Here is a 25,421-nt window from a genome sequence, read left to right on the forward strand (position 1 = left end):
CTTGTCCTATGTCCTACCTGTCACTCATGTTCATGTTTCTGACTCCATCACATTTGGTGTCATCATCTGATAGTTATATTTATCACAGTTGATATTCTGTTGTTTAATTTTGAAAATACAAATGTGTTGCTCACAAGTATTTTGTAATTGAAATGTGCTAGTATTGGAAATGGTTATTGAAGAATTGAGGATATAATTTATTTATAAATAATTCCTTTTTATACTATTTAATATTATCCATGATCTTCAAAGTGTGACTTATATATGTATTTCAGATTATCAGCATCCAGGAAATAGAATCATCCATGCATGCACTTCTTTTAAAACAAGCCATGACCTTAATGAAACGCAGGCAAGATGAATTAAAACATGAATCAACGTATTTACAACAGTTATCACGTTAGTGATTTTTTTGTTCAATACAACTTACTATTCATTTAGCTAAATTATCATCTGGAGAATAAAAATATTTTTATTCTTATATATAAAAATGATTTTTGTGTATATTCACACTAACCTTTCATCTAGCCCCTCTTCCAAACCCCAAACCTTTAAAGGTAGACATTTCAAAATACCTTCAGTCAAGTCCAAGGCTAAAAATTAAATATTGTAACTCCTAATCACTAAGTATTTGAGACAAAATATTTTGTGGCTATTATTTTGGATATGAGTATTCATAAATCTACAGACTTGGTCAGAAATGTAATGTGGTGTTTCAGAGGTTCTTCCACAGATTGGTTCTGGTGGCTTTCAATAGAAATACATATGTTAGATCTCATTTTATAAGATTTGTATGCTTCCTTCAAGTACTAGCACAGGTTTTGTGATTTCAGTAATGCCTTCTTTTAACCAAGTGCTGTTGGATAGTAAAAGGTATAAGACCATAACTAAGTATCTGAGAAAAACTAGCATAGTGACTTTCAAAATAGTCACAAAGAATGGTAAATGCTAAAATGTAAATGGTAACAATTCAGATAAACTATTGGTAATAAAAATATTTCTAATAGCGGACAGTACAGCTACTTTGTGGTAGAATTTTGTTGCTATTCTCAGGTGCTAGGTTACATTCAAGAGCAGAGGTACATGTTTTATTCTAGCAAATTTGATGCCTGTTAATATTATAATAGAGTTAATATTTGTATTTAATTCATATTGAAATATACAATTAAAGTAAATGTGTGTCTAAATATATTGCATATATTCATCCACGATACCATTTTCATTTTCCAAGTTTCACTTTTTCTTTTGAATTTACAATAGAAACTCAATTTGTTCATTAACAGGTAAAACTGAGGCATTAACAAATGAAAGCTTGGCTACAGATGAGAAAACTCAAAGGATTTTGGAACAGATTGAATCTCGAAGGTATCTATTATGTAAAAGGAAGACTTAAGGCATCATTGCACAAGTACTTTTCAGTATTTAAATACACTTAACTCTATGACATATATAGCCCCAATCTGATGTGTTAGTTTGTGGGTATAATGTGAAGCTGAAGTTCAGTTCAACAATCCTTAGCCACTTTATATCTACTGTTGTATTTCCTTCAGTTGAAAGAAATGGACAAAGTGGCACTGATCAGGCTGGGAATTGCTTCTAACTGGAAATGAGTTCTAATTACATTGTTGCTTCCTCTTCAGAAACTTACTAGCCCACAGTATTGTGCTCAGTGGGAATGTCTTATAAGACACCCCTGCAGCCAGAAAAAAAGAAAAGGAAAGCAAAAGGAAAAAGGGGAACTATCAACTCTAATGAAAAGTGTCAAAAATAGTCACATGAAATTGTGTGCTAATATGATGATGATGTGACCATTTAAGATGGATAATAATACACTTCTGCTTTCTGTGAAAGCATTTATTTCCAGCAAGAGCTGTTTACTTTTCACTTATTTTCAATTTATTCCAAAATATAGGGCACAAAGAAGACAAGCAAGGTTACTTTCTGGGAACTGTAACCATGAGGAAGGGACATCAAGTGATGAGGAATTGTCTTCTACAGAGATAACTGACTTTGAGAAGAGCCGGGGTCAGTTTCTAGTAGATTTGACTTGAATATGCTTGCATTAAATATATGTTATGTGAAACCATTGGGATAATTCCTAGAAAATGTTTTCTGTCCCTTTAAGCTATCTTTGTATAGTTTTTTCCTTTATCCTTTAATCTTTTATTACAACCTCCTCATTTTTTTAACTTCATTCTTTCTGTATTATCATTTTTTATTTAAAACAAGTGAAAAAAATGGAATTGTTTTGAGTGCTATGCAAAGTATGTTAGGTACAGTTGAAGGATTCTGAGTTTTGCAATTACATAGACTTGAAGTTGAAGGGGCAAGCAAGAGTTCTAAATTCAGTTTGTTTGTTGTCTGTAAGTAACTGGGAATACTAGCCTTGAAGGGAAATAGTAACGATGAAAAATTGAGCTAAAAGATTGATTTTTTTTTTTTTTTTTTAGCCTACAGCCAGGGGCTCAATAAATGACAGACACTGGGGCTGGGAAGGTGGCTCAGTGGTAGAGCACTTGCCTTGCATGCATGAGGCCCTAGGTTCGATTCCTCAGCACCACATAAGCAAAAAGAAAAAAGCCGGAAGTGGTGCTGTGGCTCAAATGGTAGAGCATTAGTCTTGAGCTGAAGAGCTGAGGAACAGCGCCCAAGCCCAGAGTTCAGACCCCACAACTGGACCCCCCCCCCAAAAAAAATGACAAACATTATTACTGCTTATATTATCACTTTTGTTCCTAAAGTGATTTTTTTAGTAAAATAAATTTATATGTTAATATCAAAGGAAAGATTTTGGCTCAGTTGGCTACACAGTGATATATATGTGTATTTATAAGGAAGCAAACTTCAAATGCATAGTATAAAGAGACTTACTTTGTTTACAGGTGACCTTTTACAGGACTGTAAGAGAGTTTTTGAAGATGTACATGATGATTTTTGTAACATTCAGAATATCTTAATGAAATTTCAGCAATGGCGAGAAAAGTTTCCTGATTCCTACTCTGACGCTTTCGTTGGTTTATGCATACCAAAGCTTTTAAATCCTCTGATACGTGTCCAGTTGCTTGATTGGAACCCTCTTAAGGTATTTGTGTTTAACATGTGCTAATTATGGTCACATGTGTTAGTCTACTATCAGGTTAGCTATGAAACACCATACCCTTAAAAATTTGAGTTGATTACATTTTTTAATATTCTTTACACCTATTTGACTTTTAATACTGAGCAGCACTAAACATCAATAAACGTATTTTGAAGCTTTTTCTGTGTTGTTTGAAAGTCTCCCACCCAAATCATAAAATGATATTGGTTTGGGAAATTAGACATAAAAGCTTTGTTTCAAGAGTTTTAAAGTTGGAGGTAACACAATAGAAATAGTCAGTTAGAAAAACACAGAAAGGAACTTAGGAGTATAGATGGTATCACTGCCTGCCTAGCAAGTACAAAATTCAGACTTTAATATAAGGAGAGAAGGAGAAGGGAGGGAGGGGAAAAAATCAAAGCACATTGAAGAATAAGACAAAGAATTTAAAGCTTTGAAAGATGTATAATATATCAGAAGAGGAGAGGAGAAAGGTGATTTAATAAAGGTATAAAGGCACATATACTAGTTCAGAATCCAGAGATCACACTAATGTACTAACTCTAAACAGAGAGCCAAGAACTTATTTTGAAAGTATAGAAATGACACCTTGGAAAGAATGTTTCAGGGAAGAAAATAAGACATGAAAAGCTTTTGATGTATCCAGGTTCAAGGGGACAGATTCATCATGTAGATAATAGTGACAAAGAAATGGATTTTACAGCAGTTGTCAGGAAGTAAGAATTGGTAAAACGTAGAGAATAACATCAGGTTCTATGTCTCCACCTTCAAACATCATCCTGATTTGTATTCTAAACTGCAGCTTTTTCCACACATTAATGGGAGTATGGACTTTTCAGAGAGAGATTTGAAGGAAGTTTTACATCCATGTAGAGATGCCTGCTAAACAGGGATGGGAAAATGAGGTTCAAGGACGAGAGCAAAGCAAAAGATAAACATTTCACTAAGCAAACAATGGGACCATAACCTTGTCTTTCTGTTTTGTTAAACATATTCTACTCTTCCCTGACTTAGTCATGTATATCTGTTAGTTCCAGGTTAGTGTCAGTACCACACAGCATTCATAGTGTAGCAACCACCCTTATTTCTAAGAAGGTGCTAGGTAATTGGTTGGGTATCCACTTAGTTGGTACCCATTCACGTTGAATTGGGTACTGTTCTTAGCTAGCAATATTCCATTTAGCCACTGACAAAGTATTAATTGACCATCTGCTATTCGCTAATAAAATAAACCACATACATTACATATTTTATACTTAAGGAACAGAAGTAAATGTTACATCCGTTTCAAGTACCTAACAAATGTCTGTGCAGAATACTGGCTTTACAATGAATGTAGCAAGTACAATTTTGTTACTGCCTAGAACCCCTAAATCATGTCATGCTGCCTAGCCTAGATGACTAATGTTCCATACATAGTTTTATAATATATAATTATTCTCCCTTGTCCTTAGGAAAATTCTTAAGGAAGAATTTTTTATTTGCCTTTTTCACTTTATTATAAATTTAATTATTGATTTATAACCTTTTAATTTCATTTGTAAGTTGGATTCTACAGGTTTAAGACAAATGCCATGGTTCATGTCTGTAGAAGAATTCATGGAGAACAGTATGGAAGACACAAAGAAGGCCGATAGTTCTGATCAAAAAATTTTATCTGCTGTCATCAACAAAACCATTATTCCTCGACTTACAGGTACCTTATAATTTTGCTACTATTAAATTGTTCTTTGACAGATTGTAAGATCGTTAATGTCTGTGGTAATTACAAATACGTATTTAGATACTGTGAAATAGAAGAAAAGGAAGGGCTATGTTTAATAATATCAACATTTGTTCTGTTCAAGCTGATTAAAAGATGTTTGGAGGTTAGAGAGCTGTGGCTCAAGGGCAGAGTGCATGCTTAGTAAGAATGAGGTCTTAAGATTAAGCCCCAGCAAAACAAAAACAAAAAAATAAAAGAATATTTATACAAATATCTGGGTATGAAATTCCCTACATCTTTAGTATTTGTGATATGATTGCTTTATTTGTGATGCTTGTCATTTGTCAGCGACATGCTTTCATCCACACTATTTTTTTTAATGCTTTTCTTAGTTTCTGTTAGGTTTCTTCTCTTTATCTTTCTTCTATCCTATTAAATTTCCTCTTTGTATTCTCCTTTATGTAAACATTATTATATTTTCATGCCAGCATCTCTAAGTACTTTAATGCTAATGTTTCAGTCTTCAACATCTGAAGGCTCTTGTTATACCTAAAACTCTTTTACTTGGTCAGCATCTGTTTTACCAGGTCACACAGAATGAACTTTCATATAAAAGATGAAACAGCCAGCTTCACATTGTTTCTCAGTAACATGATAAAACTTTAAAGCTGTTTTTAAATACTACTCTGAGAAATCCACATTCTTAGGATTAAACAATCCCAAGGATAGGTAGCTTTATAAGAAATTAATAGTTACAGGTTTCTAGTGGTTGAATTTTGCTATAATTCAAAAGTTGCACTAACAGAATTTGCTAGTGAATTATAGGTTATAGGGCAACAGAGAAATAGAAATGAAGAATGGTTCCTTTTTAATTTTTTTTCCTTAAGCAACTAGAAAGATAAGAATTTGAATTTCTTAAAGCCAGAATTATTAAAATGAATGTTTATGGTGTGGGGAGGCGTATTGGGAACTTAAAATAGGACATGTTGAGTTTGATATGCCTGACATATAAACAAAAATGTCAAGTAGATTGTTGAATATGTGAATCTTAAAGGAGTGGTCCCAGCAGGAGGTATATGTTTGGAATTTATGAGCAAGTTGATGACATTTAAAGGGATAAAATGACTTTAAGTACTAAGGAAATGATTGCAAATGGGGAAGAAAAAGGATGTTCTCTTCAGGTTTAGAAGGAGAAGAGCTAATAAACAATCAACATAAATCAGAGAGGTAGGTAGGCAGCCAGGGGAGTGGCATCCCAGAAGAAAAAGACTTTCCAGCAAAAAAGAATGATATGCTGTTGTAATTGCTGATAATAAGCCAGGTGAAGATTACTACCACTGCTATGGGTATTGTTATATGACTACCTTGTGATTTGATAAAGCAGTTTCAATACAGTGGAAGATGATAAGACCTAATCTCTAAGAATCAGAAACAAATGGCAAATTAAAATTAATATTTTGATGAAGTTGTTTTAAAGAAAATTGACCGAAGCAGTATTGGAAATGTAATAGGATTAAGGAGTTGTTTTTAGTGCAAGAAGAATAGTGTTTCACAGCGATGCAAAAGATAGAAAATATGTGACAATGCCAAGTGAAAGGACCAAATTCCTGGAGCAATGTGCAAATAAGCACAAGGATAGAGAGCTCACTCACCTGTCAAAGGTTGGCCTTTTCTGGCATGTCAGTTCTTCCTCCGTAGAAATAGGAGACATGAGAGTACATGCAGGTTCAGATGAATTAGTGCTATATATGCTAGGGTAGGAACGTCTCTTCTGCTTCCTTCTGTTCTCCTCCCCTCTCTCCTACCAAATTAAGTAGATACGAGAGAACAGGGAGGAGACAAAAGTTTACAAAAAAACAAACAGTCATTTAGAAGAGTAAATGGTTCATCAACTGAGAATAAGAACAAGGAGAAGGTCAGAAATAATCCTCTAGATGAAAGAATAAGTGAATAGACCAAGGAAGGAGAATATGATTTCTGACCATCATTAAGGGCTCATTTTAGTTTTATGGTGACATGATATTTTAAAATTCAAATTTTAGCTGCATAGTTACAGGCACAGACTCAGTGGTAAGGAGGCTTTAAGCTAAAGTTGTAGCTTAACCAGAGAAGTCCAACAAAGCTGGAGAACAAAGGAATGAAAGTATGTGCAAATATTTAATTGGAATAATTCACCATTAATTTTAACTTCATAAGGAAAAAAAATAGTCTATGCTGAAGACCTCAGTTATTTGTACATGAGATGCAAAACAATGGAGTAAATAAGTTGTGTATCACTGAAATGTTGGTTTCAGACTTTGTAGAATTCATTTGGGATCCCTTGTCAACTTCGCAGACAAGAAGCTTAATAACACACTGCAGAGAGATTCTTGAAGAACATTCTGTTTGTGAAAATGAAGTCAATAAAAGCAAACAGGTAATGATATCTGGGGACTTGGGGTATAGCTCAGTGGTAGGGTTCAATCAAGGCTCTAGGGTCAGTCCTTAGCACTGCAAAAAAACAGTAAATGAATAAAATAATTTTTATATAAGCATTGCTATTTTGTGGAGATATTTTCTAGAACATCATCCTTAGAACGCTGTTGTTCTTAAAACAATTCAGGATGCCTGAGAAATGGACTAAGATGAAATTTAATTTTGCTGTAGGGACCAATGGCTCACATCTGTAATCCTAGCTTCTCAGGAGGGTGAAACCTGAAGATTGCTATTTGAAGACAGCCCAGGCAAGAAAGTTTGTGAGACTCTTTATCTCCAATTAACCCACCAGAAAACTGGAATTAGCGCTGTGGTAGAGCACAGCCTTGAGCAAAAAATCCCAGGGACATTGTCCAGGCCCTGAGTTCAAGCTCCATAACTGACCTCCCCCCCAAAAAAAAAAAAATTGCTTGTCTTTTGATGCTATAATTATTGGTAGACGGCCACTTGAATATGATTATGTCTTGAGTAAGAGATTAATAAGAGACATAAGACTTCATTCAGTTCAATGTGCTGGTTTGCATTGTACATTCATGAATAGTTTGGTTGGGATAAGGTGACAGCTTAAGTTTGTGCTACATATACTGTCAGCAACTTAAATAATTGCATAAAATGTACCATTTTTATTTTTCAAATACGGATTCTTTTTTAAAAATAGGCACACTATCATATAGTAGAAATATTTCTCATACAGGACAAATATTTAAACAGTCATTGTGCTTTCCCCTGGTAAGGGTGTCAGGAACCAGTTCCTTTGTAGGAGATTTTCATCCAGCCTTCTTTTACAAAGTTAGAATCCTAATGAGCATGTGTAAGTCCTGAGTTTTCCAATTACAATCATATCATTATATATTTACATTCATATCACTGCAGACTTCAAAAACTTGAGCTAATATTTAAATTTCATGAATGTACATAGTATAAGTGCTTTAAATTCCCTGATTGAATATTGTGGTCTAATTTTTTACATATAAACAAAATGAATTAACCACTCTGGGTAAAAGGATATGGTGAAACAAACTGCACCTGCCTGTACCAAGAGGAGATGAGAAAATAAATTTGTTTGGATTTTACATTTATGAGCAATTTGTTGCTCATAATTGTAGGCTTAATTGTAGGCTTCTACAACTCAATAAGGAAAAGGCAAAAGCTAACACACACAAAAACACAACCCATAAACATACAGAAACAACATTCTTTACAAAAGAGCCAAATATGAGAACAGGGAAATGAGAAATAAAAAACAATGAGAATCTGAATTTATAGCCACAGAATAACAAAAGTTAAAAACAAAAATACAAGTTTTAATAAGAAAGTAGGGGAGGGGCTGGGAAGGTGGCTTGGTGGTAGAGTACTTGCCTTGCATGCATGAGGCCCTGGGTTCAATTCCTCAGCACCACATAAGCAGAAAAAGCCAGAAATGGCACTGTGGCTCAAGTGGTAGAGCGCTAGCCTTGAGCTGAAGAGCTGAAGGACAGCTCCCAGGCCCAGAGTTCAGGCCCCACGACTGGCAAAAAAAAACAAAAAAGAAAGTAGGGGTGACAGGGTTTCTTAGCCAGTGAAAATACAAATAGGGTACCACTGTTTTGGAAAGCAGTATGCTATTTTTGTACAAAATAGAACATATGGTTATAAGCTATATTTATCAGTTTCATTCTTATGTATATACCCATTGGAAATATTATGTTTACTGAAAGACTTATGTAAGAATTTTTACACATCATTACCTATAATAGTCTCATAACTGAAAACGATGTGTCCCATTAGAAGTATTCATGCAACAAATTGTAATAGAAAGTGAAAATAATGCAGCTACAAACATCTACAACAACCGGGATGAATGCTTCTGTTATACCCAATTGATAATTATTTCAATGGCTAACAATGAGATGCACAAGTCGTTATGTTGAAAAACGAACTTTACAACTTTGGTCGGGGGAGGGAAAGAATGGGAAGGGGAAACAAAGCAGGAGGCAACAATGCTTGGTAAGAAATGTACTCGTTATCTTGCCCATGTAATTGTAACCCCTCTGTACAGTATTTTCACAATAAAAAAAATTGTAGATTTTGGTAAATATATTTCCAACCATATTCTTGCTATTATCACGTTCTTAAATAGGATTTACTTAAATCCATTATTTCAAGAATGAAGAAGACAATAGAAGATGATGTTTTTATTCCTTTATATCCAAAGAGGTAAGAGTTGTTGATTTATAGCTATCTTGAAATAGCTTACCATATAAGACAGATTTGTTGAGAATGCAATGTAAAACTATACTATTTTCAAAATATGGTGCACATATTCTACTAATGTGCAACTTAATATATCAATAAATATTTTTCAGTTGTCTGCTATATCCCATGTTGGGCACTTGGACATTGTATGATTTTGGTTTGGGTTTTTTTTGTTAGTTTTTTGTTGTTGTTTTTTTTTTTGGTTTGTTTGTTTTTTATATATAGCCTAGGAATGTGAGAGGTGGCATAAGGTAGTGAAGACACAGGTTGTAGAACCAGGATCTACCATTACTAGGTCTTTGGCCTTGACCCTTTCCATGTACTGATATCCTTATCTGAAAGGGGGTAAAGTTGGTGGCTAATGCACAGTACTTTAGAAAGATGAAGAGGGTGCTCAGAACACAGTAGTGCCTTTATAGGAAACATAACATAAGCCTAGAACACCGGTAGACCAGCAACTACAACTGAATTTTCCCTTCTTCCACTGAAACAAGTGGGATTTGATACATGGATAGACCCTTGCCAAGAAAGCTTCAGTCATAGTAATGATTTGTGAGCATTACCAGTCAGTTATCCAGTGATGGTGGGAAAAGGAATCTCAGTGCTTTTTAGTTTATTTTGAGCCAAGAAGATATGTCTGCAGATAAGAATTATACCCTGTAAGGTTTGTTTTAGAATGTTTTAATTAAGCAGTACGTTCTCATATATGCATTTTTTGTTAATTTATATTTAAAATAGAAAGTTTTATTCATTTCCACCCTGATCTCCTCTGTCCACTCAGATTATATATATATATGTAAATATATATACATGTAAAAATAATCAACTGTAAATAATTTTCATAATCTTTCCATACTTCCTTGATACTAATAGTAAATGTGTACATAGGATATAATCTTCCTTGTAACTCCCTCCTTTGTACAAAAAAAGGCTATTGTAAACAATAGAACTTTATACCTTTTTTCATGTAGTTCATTTTTTAGATCATTTCATATCATCATAGTTTCCTTCATTCATTCTTTAGCTCTTCATGTGGTTATCCTATGCCTAATGGGCAGCTGTACAGTGATGCTGTAAACCATCTGACTGACATACTGTATGTACACATAAGCATCTCAGTAGGATGCATTCTCAGAAATGGGGTTGTTGAGACAGTGTTGATATATTTGTAATCTTTAATTGAGGTGTTACCAGAGTATCCCAGTTTGTATTCCATAGATTTACTTTGCTTTTTTTTAAAGTCTGTTTTTGAAACTAGTTCTGAAAGAGTAATGTCCTTTATATTTTGTCTTTTTTTCTTTCTTTTAAATTAGTGCTGTAGAAAACAAAATGTCACCACATTCAAAGTTCCAAGACAGACAGTTCTGGTCAGCTCTAAAGGTGAGAAAAAAAAAAAAAAACCTGCAAAAATAAGCACTAAAATTTCTTTTAAAAATTTCCTGGGAGACAGTAGGCATCGCCCATATTTATATATGGGTGATTATGGGAGATGTTTTAAGCTTTGCAGACCGTACAGTGTCTATCAAATCATTCTACTCTACCACTGATTTAAAAAAAGAAAAAAAGTAGACTGTGTTAACAAATGAAGTGCTATGTTTCAGGAAAACTTAGCTCATGGATTCGGAAATTTGTATATCACACAGTTAAAACAATGTTAAAAATATTCTCATTTTTAGAAATGCCATGTAAGAAATGGACCATTCTTGTCTCATAGGCCCTACGAAATAGGCAGCAGGCTAAAATTAACTCCTAGCAATAACTGGCTAGCCCTTGATCTAAACAATAAAGTTATTGCTAATTCAGTGGCAGAAGGAATGGTAAGGAAGAAATGACAGATTCAAAAGATGTTTCAGATGAAGCATTTTCCATACTCCACAACTAATTAGTTATACATGAGCAACATGGGATCATAGCTTAGTTCCTGACTGGCAACTTACGGTCTTCTTTGGGGACACTGTAGAAGATATCGGAAGAAGAAAAGTCCTGTAATAGAAATCTCTTTTAGACATAGTAAATTGAATAGAACTGTGAAGATGGACCAAAAATGGAAATACCAAGGTTTAGGAAGCAGCTATGTATGAGTCCCAATTTCAGGAGCCATACAGATCTGAGTTGAGCATTTTAGAGTTAACTGCATGTGGTTAGTATTGGAGCTTTGACCATGCATAACAGGTTCTGAGGAGGAGGCCAAACAAGAGAGGACAGAAGGCAGGGTGGGGCAAATGGAGTCTTCAGAGAAACCTTAGAAAGGCCATAGAGAATGGCCTCAAAGAACTTTTGTAGTGGTTGCTAAGAATAAAGGTGAAGTTGTTAAATAGCCACCAAAAGAATTAGGAGACACACCGAAAATAGCCATTGGTATGACAATTGGAAGGCAGTGTTAATGGAGTGAATGGATGTTTGTCAGAGTTGAAATAGGCAGAGAGTTTCCAAGAGCGAGAATTAATGCCAGTTCAATATAGCTAATTGTAGGGAGACTTGAAGAGTTTGACCAACAGTTTGAAAGTGGTGCTGTGGCTCAAGTGGTAAAGCACTAGCCTTGAGCTGAAATGCAGAGGGACAGCGCCCAGGCCCAGAGTTCAGGCCCCACCACCTGCAAAAAAACCAAAACGAAACAAAAAAAGAAGTCTCAATAGTCTTAATGGAGAGCCTGTGTATTAATCTCGTGACATTTTATGTTAGCTCTTCCGCAATGTTCTTCTTTGGAATGGACTCCTCCCTGATGACACCTTGCGAGAGCTGGGACTAGAGAAGCTACTTAACCGATACCTTATGATTGCTCTTCTTAATGCTATTCCTGGGCCAGATGTTGTAAAGAAGTGCAGCCAGGTAAGCTGCAGAGGAAATGATTCTAGTTTTATCTGTTTTTAAAAATTTAACTTTCTGAAAGATTATATTTTCTGAACGAGCTAGCTGCTACTTTTGTGGCTTGGATAAATTGATAGCTTTTTCTTCTAATTAGAATGAGATGGTAACGGATTAAAATAAAGTGAAAAAAAATTAGCTGTTAGGTGAGGCAGTATTGACTCCAAATCCCAGAATTCCAAGGTTAAGGCAGGAGGATCACAAGTTCCAGGTCAGCTTAAGCTCGGAATGGCAAGACCTTGACTCAAAAAATTGGGAACAAATTAACTATTGAAATGTATCTTGAAACAAACAAAACTGTGATGCTTATGTAAGAGTAGAAGCCCAGAAGATATTCTTCAATATTGAAGAATTCCTGTAGTTTTGAAAGCCAGCCATGATGGCACATGCCTATAATTCCAGCATGCAAGAGGCCGAGGTAGGGATGTCAATCTGCGGCCAACTGAAACTACATAGCAACTTTGAGACCAACTTGGGGTATATAGTGAAAGCATACCTCAAACATCAAAAGATCCAGGTACAGGTGTCTCACATCTGTAATCCTAGCTATTCAAAAGCCAGACTGGACAGAAAAGTTCAAGAGACTTGTCTACAACTCACCATCAAAAAGACAATAGTAGCACAGTGGTTCAAATGGTAGAGCACCAGCTTTGAGTGAAAAAGCTAAGGGACAGCACTGAGGCCTTGAGTTCAAGCCTCAGTACTAGCACATACGTGTGCTAGTCCACATACTAGCACATGGTTGTTGATGGCTGGATATATTTTAGTGGTAGAGCACGTGCCTAGCATGCAGAGGCACTGGTTTCTATCCCAAGCATATCAATTAGTCAAGAATAATTACATTTTAGGTGTAAAAATGTAAAAAATGAAATTATAAAATACACTAAAAAGATAAATGATCATCTGGGAGTAGGGAGTAAATGAAATGGTGAAAAGAAAGCGATCGATTTGATAGAAATTTAAAACCTTAGTGGATCAAACACATAAGCCAAAAAGCTGTGGATACTAATGGTTGTTAACTGGAGTGTTGAGTAAGCTCACTATACTACTGTTTCTCCTGTTGCCAGTCTGAAATTTTCTATAATAAAACACTTTTATAAAGGATATGATTTGCAAAACTAGGAAAGAAGCTATAATACATGAGAATTAAGATCCACCTTAATTTTTTTTAAAGCTCTTTACAAATCTCAAAAATATACAGTGACCACAACTGGATATGTAAACATAGTCTGCGATATGTGGGAAAGATGAGCAGTACTGTGAATCAGAAAAATGCAGAGTAGTACACACATATTTGTTTTGCCAGTTGTGTTAAGAACCATGTTTTTGCTTAGGAAAATATTGTTACCTTTGACAAAGGAATATTTTTCAAAAATTTTACTAAAGCCTAAATATAAAATGGGGAGATGAATACTCATCTTGCACAATCACTGTGAGATGACAGGTAACAAGGGTCAAGAATGTTATTGTTTGGATTAACAGGTAGCAGCCTGCATACCAGAACAGTGGTTGGAGCATTCTGCTACGGGGACACCTATTCCCCAACTAGAAAACTTCAGCCAGTTTTTATCGCTGTCTGCACACAAGTTATCTAGCAGTGAATTCAGGTAATATTTTATTTTTACTTTCATAAGCACAGTACAAGAATTTCTTTTTTGCAGGTTTTAGAAAGATTTGTACTTTTACTATACTCAAAAATCTGTCGAGATTTTGTAGTGCTGTAGAATTACACTTGGAATAGCTATTTTATAATAATACCCTGGGCATATTTATTCTGTTAAATCTCTTCCAAACTAAGCATTTAGCACTTATACAGCACAGGAATATTTGTGGAGTTTAAACTTTAAATTGAAAATCTCTTGTTAGACTTTTTTTTTTAATTTTAATTTTATTTTATTTTGTCAGTCACGGGGCTTGAACTGTGGGTCTGGGTGCTGTCCCTCAGCTCTTCAGCTCAAGGCTAGTACACTATCACTTGAGCCACAGCACCACTTCTGGTTTTCTGAGTGGTTTTTATTGGAGATAAGAGTCTCACAGACTTTCCTGCCCAGGCTGGCTTTGAACCATGATCCTCAGATCTCAGCCTCCTGAGTAGCTAGGATTATAGGTGTGAGCCTCCGGCACCCAGCTTTGTTAGACATTTTAAAATGTTGCCTAGTGTTTTGTCTAGCATGCCCAAGGCACTGGGTTTGATTGCAAGCACTAGTAAAAGACAAAATAGGTTAAAATGTGTTTTTGTTTTGTTTTTCAATTTCATTTAATTTCATTTGTAAAGACTCAACAGTTATTAATGTGGTTCTACAGCCTAGTGTTTTACCCAGTGGTAGCCAGTCTCTGCTCTGAATGTCCCTGTTGCTGCTCTGATAAACCACCTGTCCAAAAACTAAAATGAAAGTGGCTGAGATTTGTAGTATTTCTTTATACTGAGTATAAATACTCCCGTCATTTTCCCATAATGGCTAGACCTCCCATGTTGGCCTAGCCAACAACCTTATAGCAACTCAGCACTACTGAAACTTCTGTTTTCCTGCTTTTCACAGGCATTCACCAGAATGCACTTATTAATAGTCTGTCTTTGAACTTTGTGATTATAGTCACATTACTTAATAACTAGAATACATTCTAAGAAATGTATCACTAGGCAGTTCTGTTATTGGACAAATGATGTAATTACACACAAATCTAGATAGTATAACCTACTACACTCCTAGGCGTGTGTGTGTGTGTGTGTGTGTGTGTTGTACTCTGTTGTTCCTAGGGACTTGTTGAATAAAGGATACAAGAATAAATCAAATATAAGGGGAAAGGAGGCATTCAAGAGATGCAGCACCCACAAGACATATGAGGCTGCAGTTGGCAGCTTCACTCTTTTTTAAATGACCAAGCACACTCTAAAATAATGAGTATACTGTGGTAAATACATGAGCCAGTAACCTAGTCATTTATCAAATATTAGTACTACTATACATAACTGTATTACTGTGCTTCTCATTATTTTATTATTTATTACCTCCAGCAGGTTTCTTTATACCAGCACACCACAAACACATAACTAAGTGCTGTATATCATATGATCGGCATGTCACTAGGCGATAGAAACACTTCAGCAGTTGCCTATTAACTAAAGTATCACTACACATTCCATTACTGTATGTGAAGGAAGTATCTCTTCATTTTATGCTATTTTAAGGTAAAACTTTTGCTAGATTATTAAGAATTATTCAGAGTTGATTACTGTGCCTTATTTCCCATACCATTTTTGTAGGGTTTGGGGTGCTAAACAACACGCCACTGAGCTTATACCCCAGCTCTGATTACTTTCATTTTTAAAAAGTTTTGTTTGTTTTCCAGGAATGAAGTGAAAAACATAATTCTCACTCTGGTGAAAATAAAAGCTGTGAATCAAGCAGAATCTATCATAGAAGAGTATCACCTAGACCATCTTACACCTCTAATTAAAAAAGTTTGATTAAACTTTCTAAGAAAGTACTGAAGTTACATCCTTTGCCAACAAAGCTGGCACATCTGTACTCCATATAATGGAAGTAGGATTTGTAAAAGGGTAGAACTCCCGCCCATTCTCCACACTACCTTCCCATGTCCTGAAGAGTGTCCTCTGATTCTTCTTTCCCAGTTTAAGAGGGAAATTGGAGAAATGTGGCATGTAGCTCTATTTTGGCTTAGCTAAGCATAAAACTCTCTTAAATTGTGCTTTTTATTGTAGTTATTTGCAAATAAAGAAATGTTAATTAGAATTATTTGTAAAGTGTTAAGTGACTTACGGCATTTTAAAACATTTTATAAGTGATAGTCCAACTGTTCTTCAGGAATCTCTCTACAAATTTGTTACATAATCACAAGCCTCAACAGTTTTAACAGGTAATTTTTTTTAAGTTACTTATTGCAGATGATTAAAAAGAATCTTAGGTATTTGTTGGGGCTGTTGAGAATGAGCATGTGTTGTGTCCATTTGTAATTCTTCTTGAAATGGCTATTACTTTTTTCTTACAGACTTATGACACTTTTATATTTTCCAAATACTGTTTTTCTCTACTTGGCAATTTTCCTTAATTGCCACTTTTCATACTACGTAAGATGTTTTCTGGTGCCCTAAGTCATTACTATTAGGGAGTTATTACTCTGGGATTTTGTGTGTGTGTGTGTGTGTGTGTGTGTGTTTGGATTAAAAAGGGAACCAGTATTTTAAACACTGAAAACATGTGACTTGGTTTCTGATAAAGTATTTTATAAGTCTGAGGTAAGATATAAAAATTAAGAAAAAAATTTAAATTGAGTTTTTGTAAAATTATTCAACGGAAACCCCAAATAGATACTTTACAAATTGGCTTCCAAAAGGTAACTGGAAAAAAAAAAACTAGTGAACATTATAGGATCTGAATGTGTGGCCTACTTTTCTAGTTACATGAAACTTGTTATGTTATCTCTACTGCATTGAAGACCTGTAGTTCATTTAAGGATTTTTTAAAAATTTCTATTAGTCACACAAATTATAAAATCACATGTAAGAAATTCAAACCATTGCTGTTTGCTAGAAAGCATGTTGCACCTCTACACAACTACAAACCCAGCTACAACTGCTGTCTTCATTCTGAGTTTATATTTTCTGATGTTTTCATTATTTGCAAAAATGTATGTGTTTAGTTTTGTAGTTTTTTTTTTTTTATGGCAGAGATGCCAGGCAGAATAAATGGCAGATATTCTGTTGTATATGAAACTTGTAATCTTTTTTTTTTTTTTTTTTTGGTCTAGTCGTGGGGCCTGAACTCTGGGCCTGGGCCTGGGCACTGTCCCTCAGCTCTTCAGCTCAAGACTAGCGCTCTACCACTTGAGCCACAGCGCCGCTTCTGGCTTTTTTCTTTTTTGCTTATGTGGTGCTGAGGAATCAAACCCAGGGCCTCAGGCATGCAAGGCAAGCACTCTACCACTGAGCCACCTTCCCAGCCCGAAACTTGTAAACTTTTTTATTATTAAAATACTATCTTCTGACTTGAATTTTTAATTAGTAAATGTTCTATTCTTAACCTAGAATTTTTTTCTATGGCCTCTGGAGTCCTGGGATTACAGGCATGCACCATGTATTTAGATACTATTAAAGGTTCTGTTTTGAAACATGATGGTAGACGTGTCAATGTTCATTACAGATCAAGTCATATAATATTCCATATTTGTGATTTATTTCACAGTTTACAGACACAATTCCCTCAGTCCCCTTTTTCAGATTCCATGCTCAGGAAGAGCCTTCTGGTGATGATGCATTGGTCCAACTGTGGCTTTGCCTACAATGAAAGAATGACCACACAAATCTGGGATGATATGATTCTCTTTTGTGGCATAATAAACGAGCAAATTTCATTTATTTAAAAAATACTAAGAAAATAATTACTTAGTTTACTTAATAATTGTGTTCTCATAAGTTTTCCAATAAGTCCTCTGAGAGCCAACACATCTTCTACTGCTACCAATTGTGTTCTCAAAGTCAGGATGTTTTTGAGGCTTGGATTTCATCCCATATTGCAGCTTCAAGCTTTGAAGTATCATATTCCCTCATCATATCAAACTCCAGCCAAGGCTTACTCCACTTCTGAGCTTCCTTCATTTGTTCTTCAGTTAAAGCAAGATCAAATCTGATTCCTTTAATATTGAATTGTGGACGTTCCCAGCGCTTAGACCAGGGTTTAGGTTTCATTTTTACTTTCAGCTAAGGAAGATAGTAAACAACTAAGTATTAGCCTGATACAAATATTTAAAAAAATTATTTTTTTAAGAAATGGAATGCTTTTTTCCATCTTTTTTTTTTTTTTGCCGGTCGTGGGGCCTGAACTCTGCCTGGGTGCTGTCCCTCAGCTCTTAAGCTCAAGTATAGTGCTCTACCACTTGAGCCACTGCGCCACTTCCAGCTTTTTCTGCTTATGTGGTGCTGAGGAATTGAACCCAGGGCCTCATGCATGTAAGGCAAGCACTCTACCACTGAGCCACCTTTTATAAGAGGATTTCTTTGTTGCTTTGTATGTCCCTCCCCCACGGTCTAACCCTGCTTTCACTTCATTTGAGGTTGGTATAATTTGTGGAGGGGAAGGGCAAAAACAAATCATTTAAATAGGGATACAGGTGGATCCATTGCAATAATGAGATGTACAAGTCTTTATGTCGAAAAACAAACTTTACAACTTTGGGAGGATGGGGGGAGGATGGAAAGGGATGGGAAGGGGAAACAAAGGAGGCAACAATTCTTGATAAGAAATGTACTAATTATCTTGCCCATGTAATTGTAACCCCTCTATACATTATTTTCATAATAAAATAATCTCTGAAGCTTTCATTAAGATGGAACACAGGATTTCATGCATGTGAGACAAGAGGGCTACACCCCTGAGATGATTCTTTAGTATTTTATACTTATATTTCTAACTCAAATATACAACTTATACCTCATTAATAGGAACTTCCTGGTTCGACTCTGATATTACTGGTTTCATGTTCATATCAAAAGTGCTGTACTCAGGAAGAGCATCTCGTAAGTACATCAAGTTATCATCCAGCCGTTTCTCTAATTTGACTACTTGGATCTCATGGATTCGAGGATTATACAGTTCAAAGCAAATCTCAACACCTAAAAAAAAAAAAAACCACAGTCTTACAATCCAAGTCACCTTGAAAATGCCTCAAATACATAAAGCAACTAGCATAAAGATACTACAAGAAGAAAATAAGAAATTTACAATTTTTAAGATGAAACTTACTGAAAAGAACCTAAATCTGTCTAAATTAAAGATTGAGATTAATGCTTCCATCAAAGAACGGAAATGGAAAGACTTGGAAAAATGGTATTAAGCGAAGGATACTTTGAAGGTATGTAAATACAGGAGTTTGCCATCAAAGATGCCTACCTACATTGCCTAGGAGAGGATCACAAGGGCTCAATAGCTATGTGCATAGGACCATATAAAGTGATGCTGAAATGAATTCCAAGAAATGGAAACAAGTGTTTTCTTATTGTAAGGTTTATTCCCTTTTGTCACCTTTTGATTTCTGTAACTTGTATATTAGTATCTGATTTGGGGAGTGGAAGGGAAAACACAAAAATGGGGGACAAAGGGTGAACCAATTCAGCAGTGATACTCACTGGATACTATGTTAAAAATGAACTGTACTATTTAGGGGGGAGGAAAGTCTGGAGGGGAAAAACTGGGAGAAAATGGGAGAGGGTAACACTGCTCAAAAAGAAGTACACTCCCACTGTTTATCACCTTTACAATAAAATTTAAATTACAAAAAGATTAAAAAGAACAAAAAGTAAGGAACCCTAAATGAGAATGACGTAAGTCTTAAGAAGACTTGCCCTCTACAAATACGTTGTCCGAGAGTGCTTTAATTCTGGTAATGTGTAAGTTTAGAGAAAGACTGAGCATGTGATGTGATGTCTTCTCCATGTGTTGTCCTTTTTGATTTCCCAATGGACAGATTCAAAATAATCATCCCTATTAAAGTAACAAAACTAATTATGTAAAATTAATAAGAAGCTGTGCTGGTGGTTCATGCTTGTCAGCTATATAGGAAGCTGAGAGCTGAGGATCTTTAAAAGACTGGGTAGGTAAGTTCATGAAACTTTTATCTCCAGTTAACCACCAGTGGAGCTGTGGCTCAAGTGTTAGAGCACCAGCCTTCAATTAAAAAAAAAAAAAAGCTAAGGAACAGTGCCCAGAATCTGAGTTCAAGACCCAATACTGACAAACAAAAAAAAGTAAACATTTGAATTCTAACTGATGACAGAGTTTTTATTAACACTAGAACCCTTTATGTGAAACAGACCAGCAACTATAATGAGATGCTGTAAGTCATCATTTTATATATGGTACACTTGTTGTGAAACTCAAGAGCAAAGGTATATTTAAGGTTCATTCCAAAAGAAATATAAATACTATGATATACACTCCACATTAGCTTTTAGTGTTTGGTACCAAAATGAAAGCCAGTATTTACCATTCAGTATACTTATTCTATTCCAGACACTGACCTAGGAACTATGCCTACAGCAAAGCAAAACAAGATCATTCTCCTCCCATCAAGTTTACCTAGGAGATAATAGCAACCTTAAAAAAGACCATCAAGGAAAGTCTCACTGATAAGATGACATCTGAAATGGCATTATAAAGGGCCAAGAAGCCCCAGACAGAACAAGCCAGTGTAGTGACACATATTTGTAGTCTCAGCTACTGTAAAGGCTGAGTATGGGAATATCAGTTGAGCCCACAAGACTGTCAAGGAAAGGAAAGAAGAAAAGGAAAAGAAGAGGAAAACATTCACAAAAAAAAAAAAAAAGATCCAAAAAAAAAGAAAAACAGGAGGGGAGGAAGAGAAGAAGGGAAAGGGAAGAGCAAATAACAAGGCTGTGGGGTATGAAAAACGAGACATGCTGAGAAAAACAGGGAAAGGATCACTTGGTAGAAATATACCAAGCAAGGGTAACATGGATGTGTCCCCTCCATGACACATGCTGAAAAACCTGGTTCTACTGAGAAGTGAGACCTCTGGGTAAGCAAGGAACTCAGGAGTTGTCTGCCCTCATGAGTAGAATGGTATCTTATGAAAGGGCTGGAAGGGACCAGCTTAGATCTTGTGCCTTCATCCTCTATAGGAGCTGAGGACTTAGTACTTGTCTCCTCTGAGGACATGGCAACAAGATGCCACTCAGGAGGCAGGGACACAGATTCTGCCAGTTCCTGATTGTGTACTCTTCAGCCTCCAGATCTGTGAGAAATAAATGTTATTTACAAATGACAACTTGGGCAGTTGGTGACAGCAATACATATAGGAAAGAGAGCAGGAAGAAAAAATGGAGATGGCACCAGTGGGGGGAATGGGATGTCAGGGAAGAGCCAACAGGGAGGGAGGAAAAATATAAAATTAGAATCTTTCTCTTGGGAGTCTAAATCTAGAAAATGTATTGGCTGGATGTGTGAAAGGAAATGAAAATAGCACCTGATTTCTAGTTTAAGTAGGCTATGATTCCATTTTAGGGGCAAGTAACTCACAAGGATATCATACCTGTCTAATGTTCCCAGGGTTATCTGCTCCTTCAAGGATTATCCCTGCACTGCTATGCAGACTTCTGTGCTGCCAGGGTTGGGGAAGACTACTTCAAATGACTGTGGTCATTAGTAAGAAACAGAATAAAAGACACCTTCAAGAGAAGGCACTTAAGCAATAGCCATAGTTGTCAATTCAATCAAAGGCCAGAGGCTTCATGTTAGCTTCCCTAGATAGATACCCACTCAATCAAGCTTCAAATGGTTTATCCAAGGAATGAAGAAACAAAAAAGTCCTGAGATAACATTTCCTAGACAAATGAAATAATGTAATGCCACTTACCTTGTCCTTCAATAGTATTCCTAAGGATAAAAGTAGCACCAAGTCCTACCCCTGACCTCTGGATGCAGATCCCCAGGAACTGGCTGGTTTTCCCATTGGCATAAGGGTCTGCTGTGGTGACACGGAGTATACTTCCTACAAAGGAGAAGCCAGCGTTTATGGAATGAAGAAAAATGGTAACATGTCCAGACCACTTACCTTCCTAATAGTTTAATATTAGCAAAAAGTACCTCCTACAGACAAAACTCAGATATGTAAGGAATGATCCTTATAAAAAGAAAACTAACCCTCCAACTAATAAAAGCATCCAACTAGTACTGACCAACATAGAACTCTGGGATGTGAAGTACTTTTCTTCTTTCTAACATGTCTTTTCTTTCCAGGTAATATTTCAGAGGACTTGTTCTTCCCCTTGGAGGAATGAATTCAGGACTCAAGAACCTGTGAAAAATAGAAATTTTTTAAAAAACGAAAAACTCAAGCTACTATGGGGGAAAAAAATGTCACTTTACATGGGGGAATATGGTGTTTATTTTTTGTTCTCTTTAGTAAAAAGTCACTGTTATCTCTGAAACTTAGGTTCTAAAGTTATTGTTAAAGCCCCCGAAGATAGCTAACAATTCCTCAGCATTTTGTCAAAAGCTTTAAAAACACCTACGGCGTTAATATGGTACGAATCTTAAGTAGCTTCCTCCCCCAAATGCCATATAAGCTAAGGGCTTGGTGGCCAGCCACTTGGAGGTAGTGGAACAAACCTTTCCTCCTTTAAGTTATGTTAGAAAGTTAATCACAATGACAGAAAGCCAACCCAGAAGCATAGCTTAGCTCCTTCAGCAACTAGATGATTACCAGTGTCATCTCATTTTACCGAGGAAGAGGCTGAAGGTATGAGTCGGTCAAGTCAGGATTTAAGTGTAGTCGCCTGGATGGCTTTTCACCCAGCTCGACAGAGGAGACACTTGATACACATCTTCGCCTTTAAATCCACTTAGGAGTGAACCAGGTTTCTATGCACAGTTTGGGTGAGCACATTAGTTCGGCTTTACTAAATTGCCAGGAATTCACGACCTGAATCACGGTGAGTTTTTTTTTTGGGGGGGGGGTCCGGTCATGGGGCCTGAACTCTGGGCCTGAACACTGTCCCTCAGCTCTTCAGGTCAAGGCTAGTGCTCTACCACTTGAGCCACAGCGCCACTTCCGGCTTTTTTTTCTTTTTGCTTATGTGGTGCTAAGGAATCGAACCCAGGGCCTTGAGCATGCAGAGTAAGTGCTCTACCACTGAGCCACCTTCCCAGCCCTCACGGTGAGTTTTGACTAGTTGATTTCTACCCCAAACTTAAGGCTGGGGGAGGGAGGGGGAAACTTAACCACTCTATTCCCACCACTCCGAGTCGGGGCTACGGCGCATGCGCGTCCCTCGCAAAGCTCCCGGATCCCGCCATCCCCTACCCCGAATCCCCGGCGTCCCCGCGCCGCTCAGCCCTCACCTCCTCTCCTCGCCCGGGCGCTGCCGCTTGTCCACGATGACGGGTTTCTGCGGCGGCTGGAAGGCGCCGGGCTCTAAAGGCCCAGAGCTCTGCGGCCGGCCCGGCTCCGCGCGCAGCCCTGCAAACGTGGAGGGAGGTCAGACACCGTGGCCCGCCCTGAGACCCGCGAAACCCCCCCGCCTCTGACCCTGACCGCACCCGGGCCGACCAGCCCAGCTCCACTTACGACAGACGACGGAAGCTGGCGCGCGGAGTAGCGCCCTCGCTGCTCTGAAGCTTTGGGTCAGCCCCATTGGGCGCCTGCAGCCACCGGCCATGCAGGCCGCCATGTCTGCAGGGTCAGGTTGGGACTACAACTCCCAGAAGTCAGTGTGGCGACGTTGTTGGCCATCGCGTTCAGATGGTGGCCGGTAGGGGACAAAAGAGGCAAATCTCCAAGTTTAGTGCTACTTTAATTAGTTATCTGGATGCCTGCTTCATTACTTCTTATTTCACCATAATGAACTAAGTTACAACCCTACAAAAAGGTTTTCTCCCAGCCAGGAAACGAAGATAACAGCTAGTGCAAAGAGAAGGGGCATCCTTCTCTTTGCACTAGCTGTTATCTTCAGTTTCCTCACATCAAAAGCCCAATAGAGGCTCTCATTCCTTGCTGGTGTCTTCTATTAGCCACTCTGATCTCAACTTCAGGTTTTCTTTTTTTGTGCAATTACTAAGTTAGTATTTAAATCTTGTATTATAAGTTCCACAAGAGAATAGGAGACGTCTTTTGCTTACGTTCTGTTCTACCTGGCCCCCACCAACTCTTCCTTGAATGAACAGAAAGAACAAAATAGTTGCTGACCAACAGCTTGCAGTTTCCCCGAACTTACAAAAAGGAATACACCTAAGAGGAGCTGAAATTGAGTGTGAGCTGGGTAGCTGGGAGATACTCAACTGAAAAGGGCAAACTGTAGTCTTACTGGGGCCACGGGTTCCATTTGCACATACACACACATCACACACACACACATCACACACACACACACACACACACACACACACACTGGGTTTCATACTCAGGAATTGTAAGCTATTGGAAGGATTTAGCACTTGAAATAGTGTGATTATTTGTGGTTCCAATAGAATTAATGTCCCAAAGCTACCTTTTAAAAAATAACCTGGCCAGGCGCTGGTGGCTCACGCCTGTAATCCTAGGTACTCAAGAGGCTGACATGTGAGAATAGCGATTCACAGCTTTAAGCTTAAAGTCCGTGAGACTTTAACCACCAAGGAAGCCGGAAATGGCGCTGTGGCTCACGTGGTAGAGAGCTTGCCTTGAGCTGAAGAGCTCAGGGACAGAGCCCAAGTCAAGAGTTCAAGCCCCACCACCGAAAATAAAAAGTTTGTACTGAAGGTATTGACAGGTCGCTGGAGGGCAGAGGAAAGCCTTACAAGGTATCATATTCGGGCCTCCTCCCAAGTATTAACTATTTCAAGGAATGATTTCAAAATCTACTCTTGCCAAAAAAAAAAATCAAAACTAAAACAATCTCACTACTATTCTAGATTCTTTCTGCTCTTGTCAAAAATCTCACTGCTGTTGTAGATTCTGCTCTTTTCCTGGGTAAAAAATTTGTACTTATGCCTTAGACCATCAAAGACCTCAAGAACCCTTGTACTTCCTCATCTTCGAATCCATAGTTCTACTGTAGGTTATCTGCCTTTCTTCAAGTATCACTGCATTTCTTATTGACCATCTCACCTCCAGTTGCTTCCAATTCACACAGCAACCCCCAAAGATGGCTTGAAGTACATAGCCCCCGCTTCTGTTGTTTTCTGTTGACCTTGGATAAAAATAAAATTATTAAAAAAAAAAAACCTCTGCATCCTGTCTCACATCCTCTCACCCTCCATCCTGAATATAAGCAAGCTTTTACATCAGCCTGAAAAAGAGGACAGTTTTGAGGGTAGAGCTCATATGCTAAAAGAAGTCAAAGCTTGTAGTTTTAATTCCAGCTTTACTGATTAGAACAATAAATAAATTTCCATACAGTAAATAACGAAGAATCAGGCAACTGGAGTTTGAAATGAGCAAAACATTAGCTATTTTGCTCAGTCAGAAAGACATGCCAAACTCTGAAGGAAGAGAAAAAGGGCGGACAATTGCCATTGGTAGTGATGA

The 25,421-nt window shown here is 37.1% G+C and overlaps 2 protein-coding genes across 3 annotated transcripts in view; one reads left to right on the top strand and one right to left on the bottom strand.

Moving 5' to 3' along the window:
* Gcfc2 (GC-rich sequence DNA-binding factor 2) overlaps positions 1-16,090 on the top strand; it is a 28,183-nt gene extending 12,093 nt beyond the window's left edge. The window contains exons 7-17 of one of the 2 annotated variants that reach the window (XM_013034646.1): positions 276-399; positions 1,284-1,365; positions 1,913-2,025; positions 2,883-3,082; positions 4,646-4,796; positions 7,100-7,221; positions 9,400-9,476; positions 10,829-10,895; positions 12,198-12,344; positions 13,863-13,987; positions 15,732-16,090. In XM_013034646.1, coding sequence (XP_012890100.1) covers positions 276-399; positions 1,284-1,365; positions 1,913-2,025; positions 2,883-3,082; positions 4,646-4,796; positions 7,100-7,221; positions 9,400-9,476; positions 10,829-10,895; positions 12,198-12,344; positions 13,863-13,987; positions 15,732-15,849 — 1,326 coding nt within the window. In that variant the 3' untranslated portion in view covers positions 15,850-16,090. The remainder of the gene's footprint in view (positions 1-275; positions 400-1,283; positions 1,366-1,912; positions 2,026-2,882; positions 3,083-4,645; positions 4,797-7,099; positions 7,222-9,399; positions 9,477-10,828; positions 10,896-12,197; positions 12,345-13,862; positions 13,988-15,731) is intronic. The other variant, XM_013034647.1, reaches the window with a different exon arrangement.
* Positions 16,091-17,553: 1,463 nt separating this feature from the next.
* Mrpl19 (mitochondrial ribosomal protein L19) lies at positions 17,554-23,593 on the bottom strand. The gene is made up of 6 exons (XM_013034656.1): positions 23,484-23,593; positions 23,258-23,375; positions 22,093-22,211; positions 21,771-21,905; positions 18,830-19,011; positions 17,554-18,099 (listed from the first exon to the last, which is right to left on the bottom strand). The coding sequence occupies exons 1-6, from the start codon at positions 23,584-23,586 to the stop codon at positions 17,878-17,880; spliced, it is 879 nt and encodes a 292-aa protein (XP_012890110.1). The 5' UTR covers positions 23,587-23,593; the 3' UTR covers positions 17,554-17,877.
* Positions 23,594-25,421: the final 1,828 nt, after the last annotated feature.

Source organism: Dipodomys ordii, unplaced genomic scaffold (assembly GCF_000151885.1).
Source record: "Dipodomys ordii isolate 6190 unplaced genomic scaffold, Dord_2.0 Scaffold192, whole genome shotgun sequence".
Lineage (NCBI taxonomy): Eukaryota > Metazoa > Chordata > Mammalia > Rodentia > Heteromyidae > Dipodomys > Dipodomys ordii.

Excerpts from the sequence above, each read along its gene's own strand:
- Mrpl19 (XM_013034656.1), bottom strand. The coding sequence starts at position 23,586 with ATGGCGGCCTGCATGGCCGGTGGCTGCAGGCGCCCAATGGGGCTGACC. Across the intron at positions 21,906-22,092 it reads CATCCCAGAGTTCTATGTTG|GAAGTATACTCCGTGTCACC; the intron begins GTCAGTACTAGT and ends TCTCCTTTGTAG. Across the intron at positions 19,012-21,770 it reads GAATACTATTGAAGGACAAG|GTGTTGAGATTTGCTTTGAA; the intron begins GTAAGTGGCATT and ends TTTTTTTTTTAG.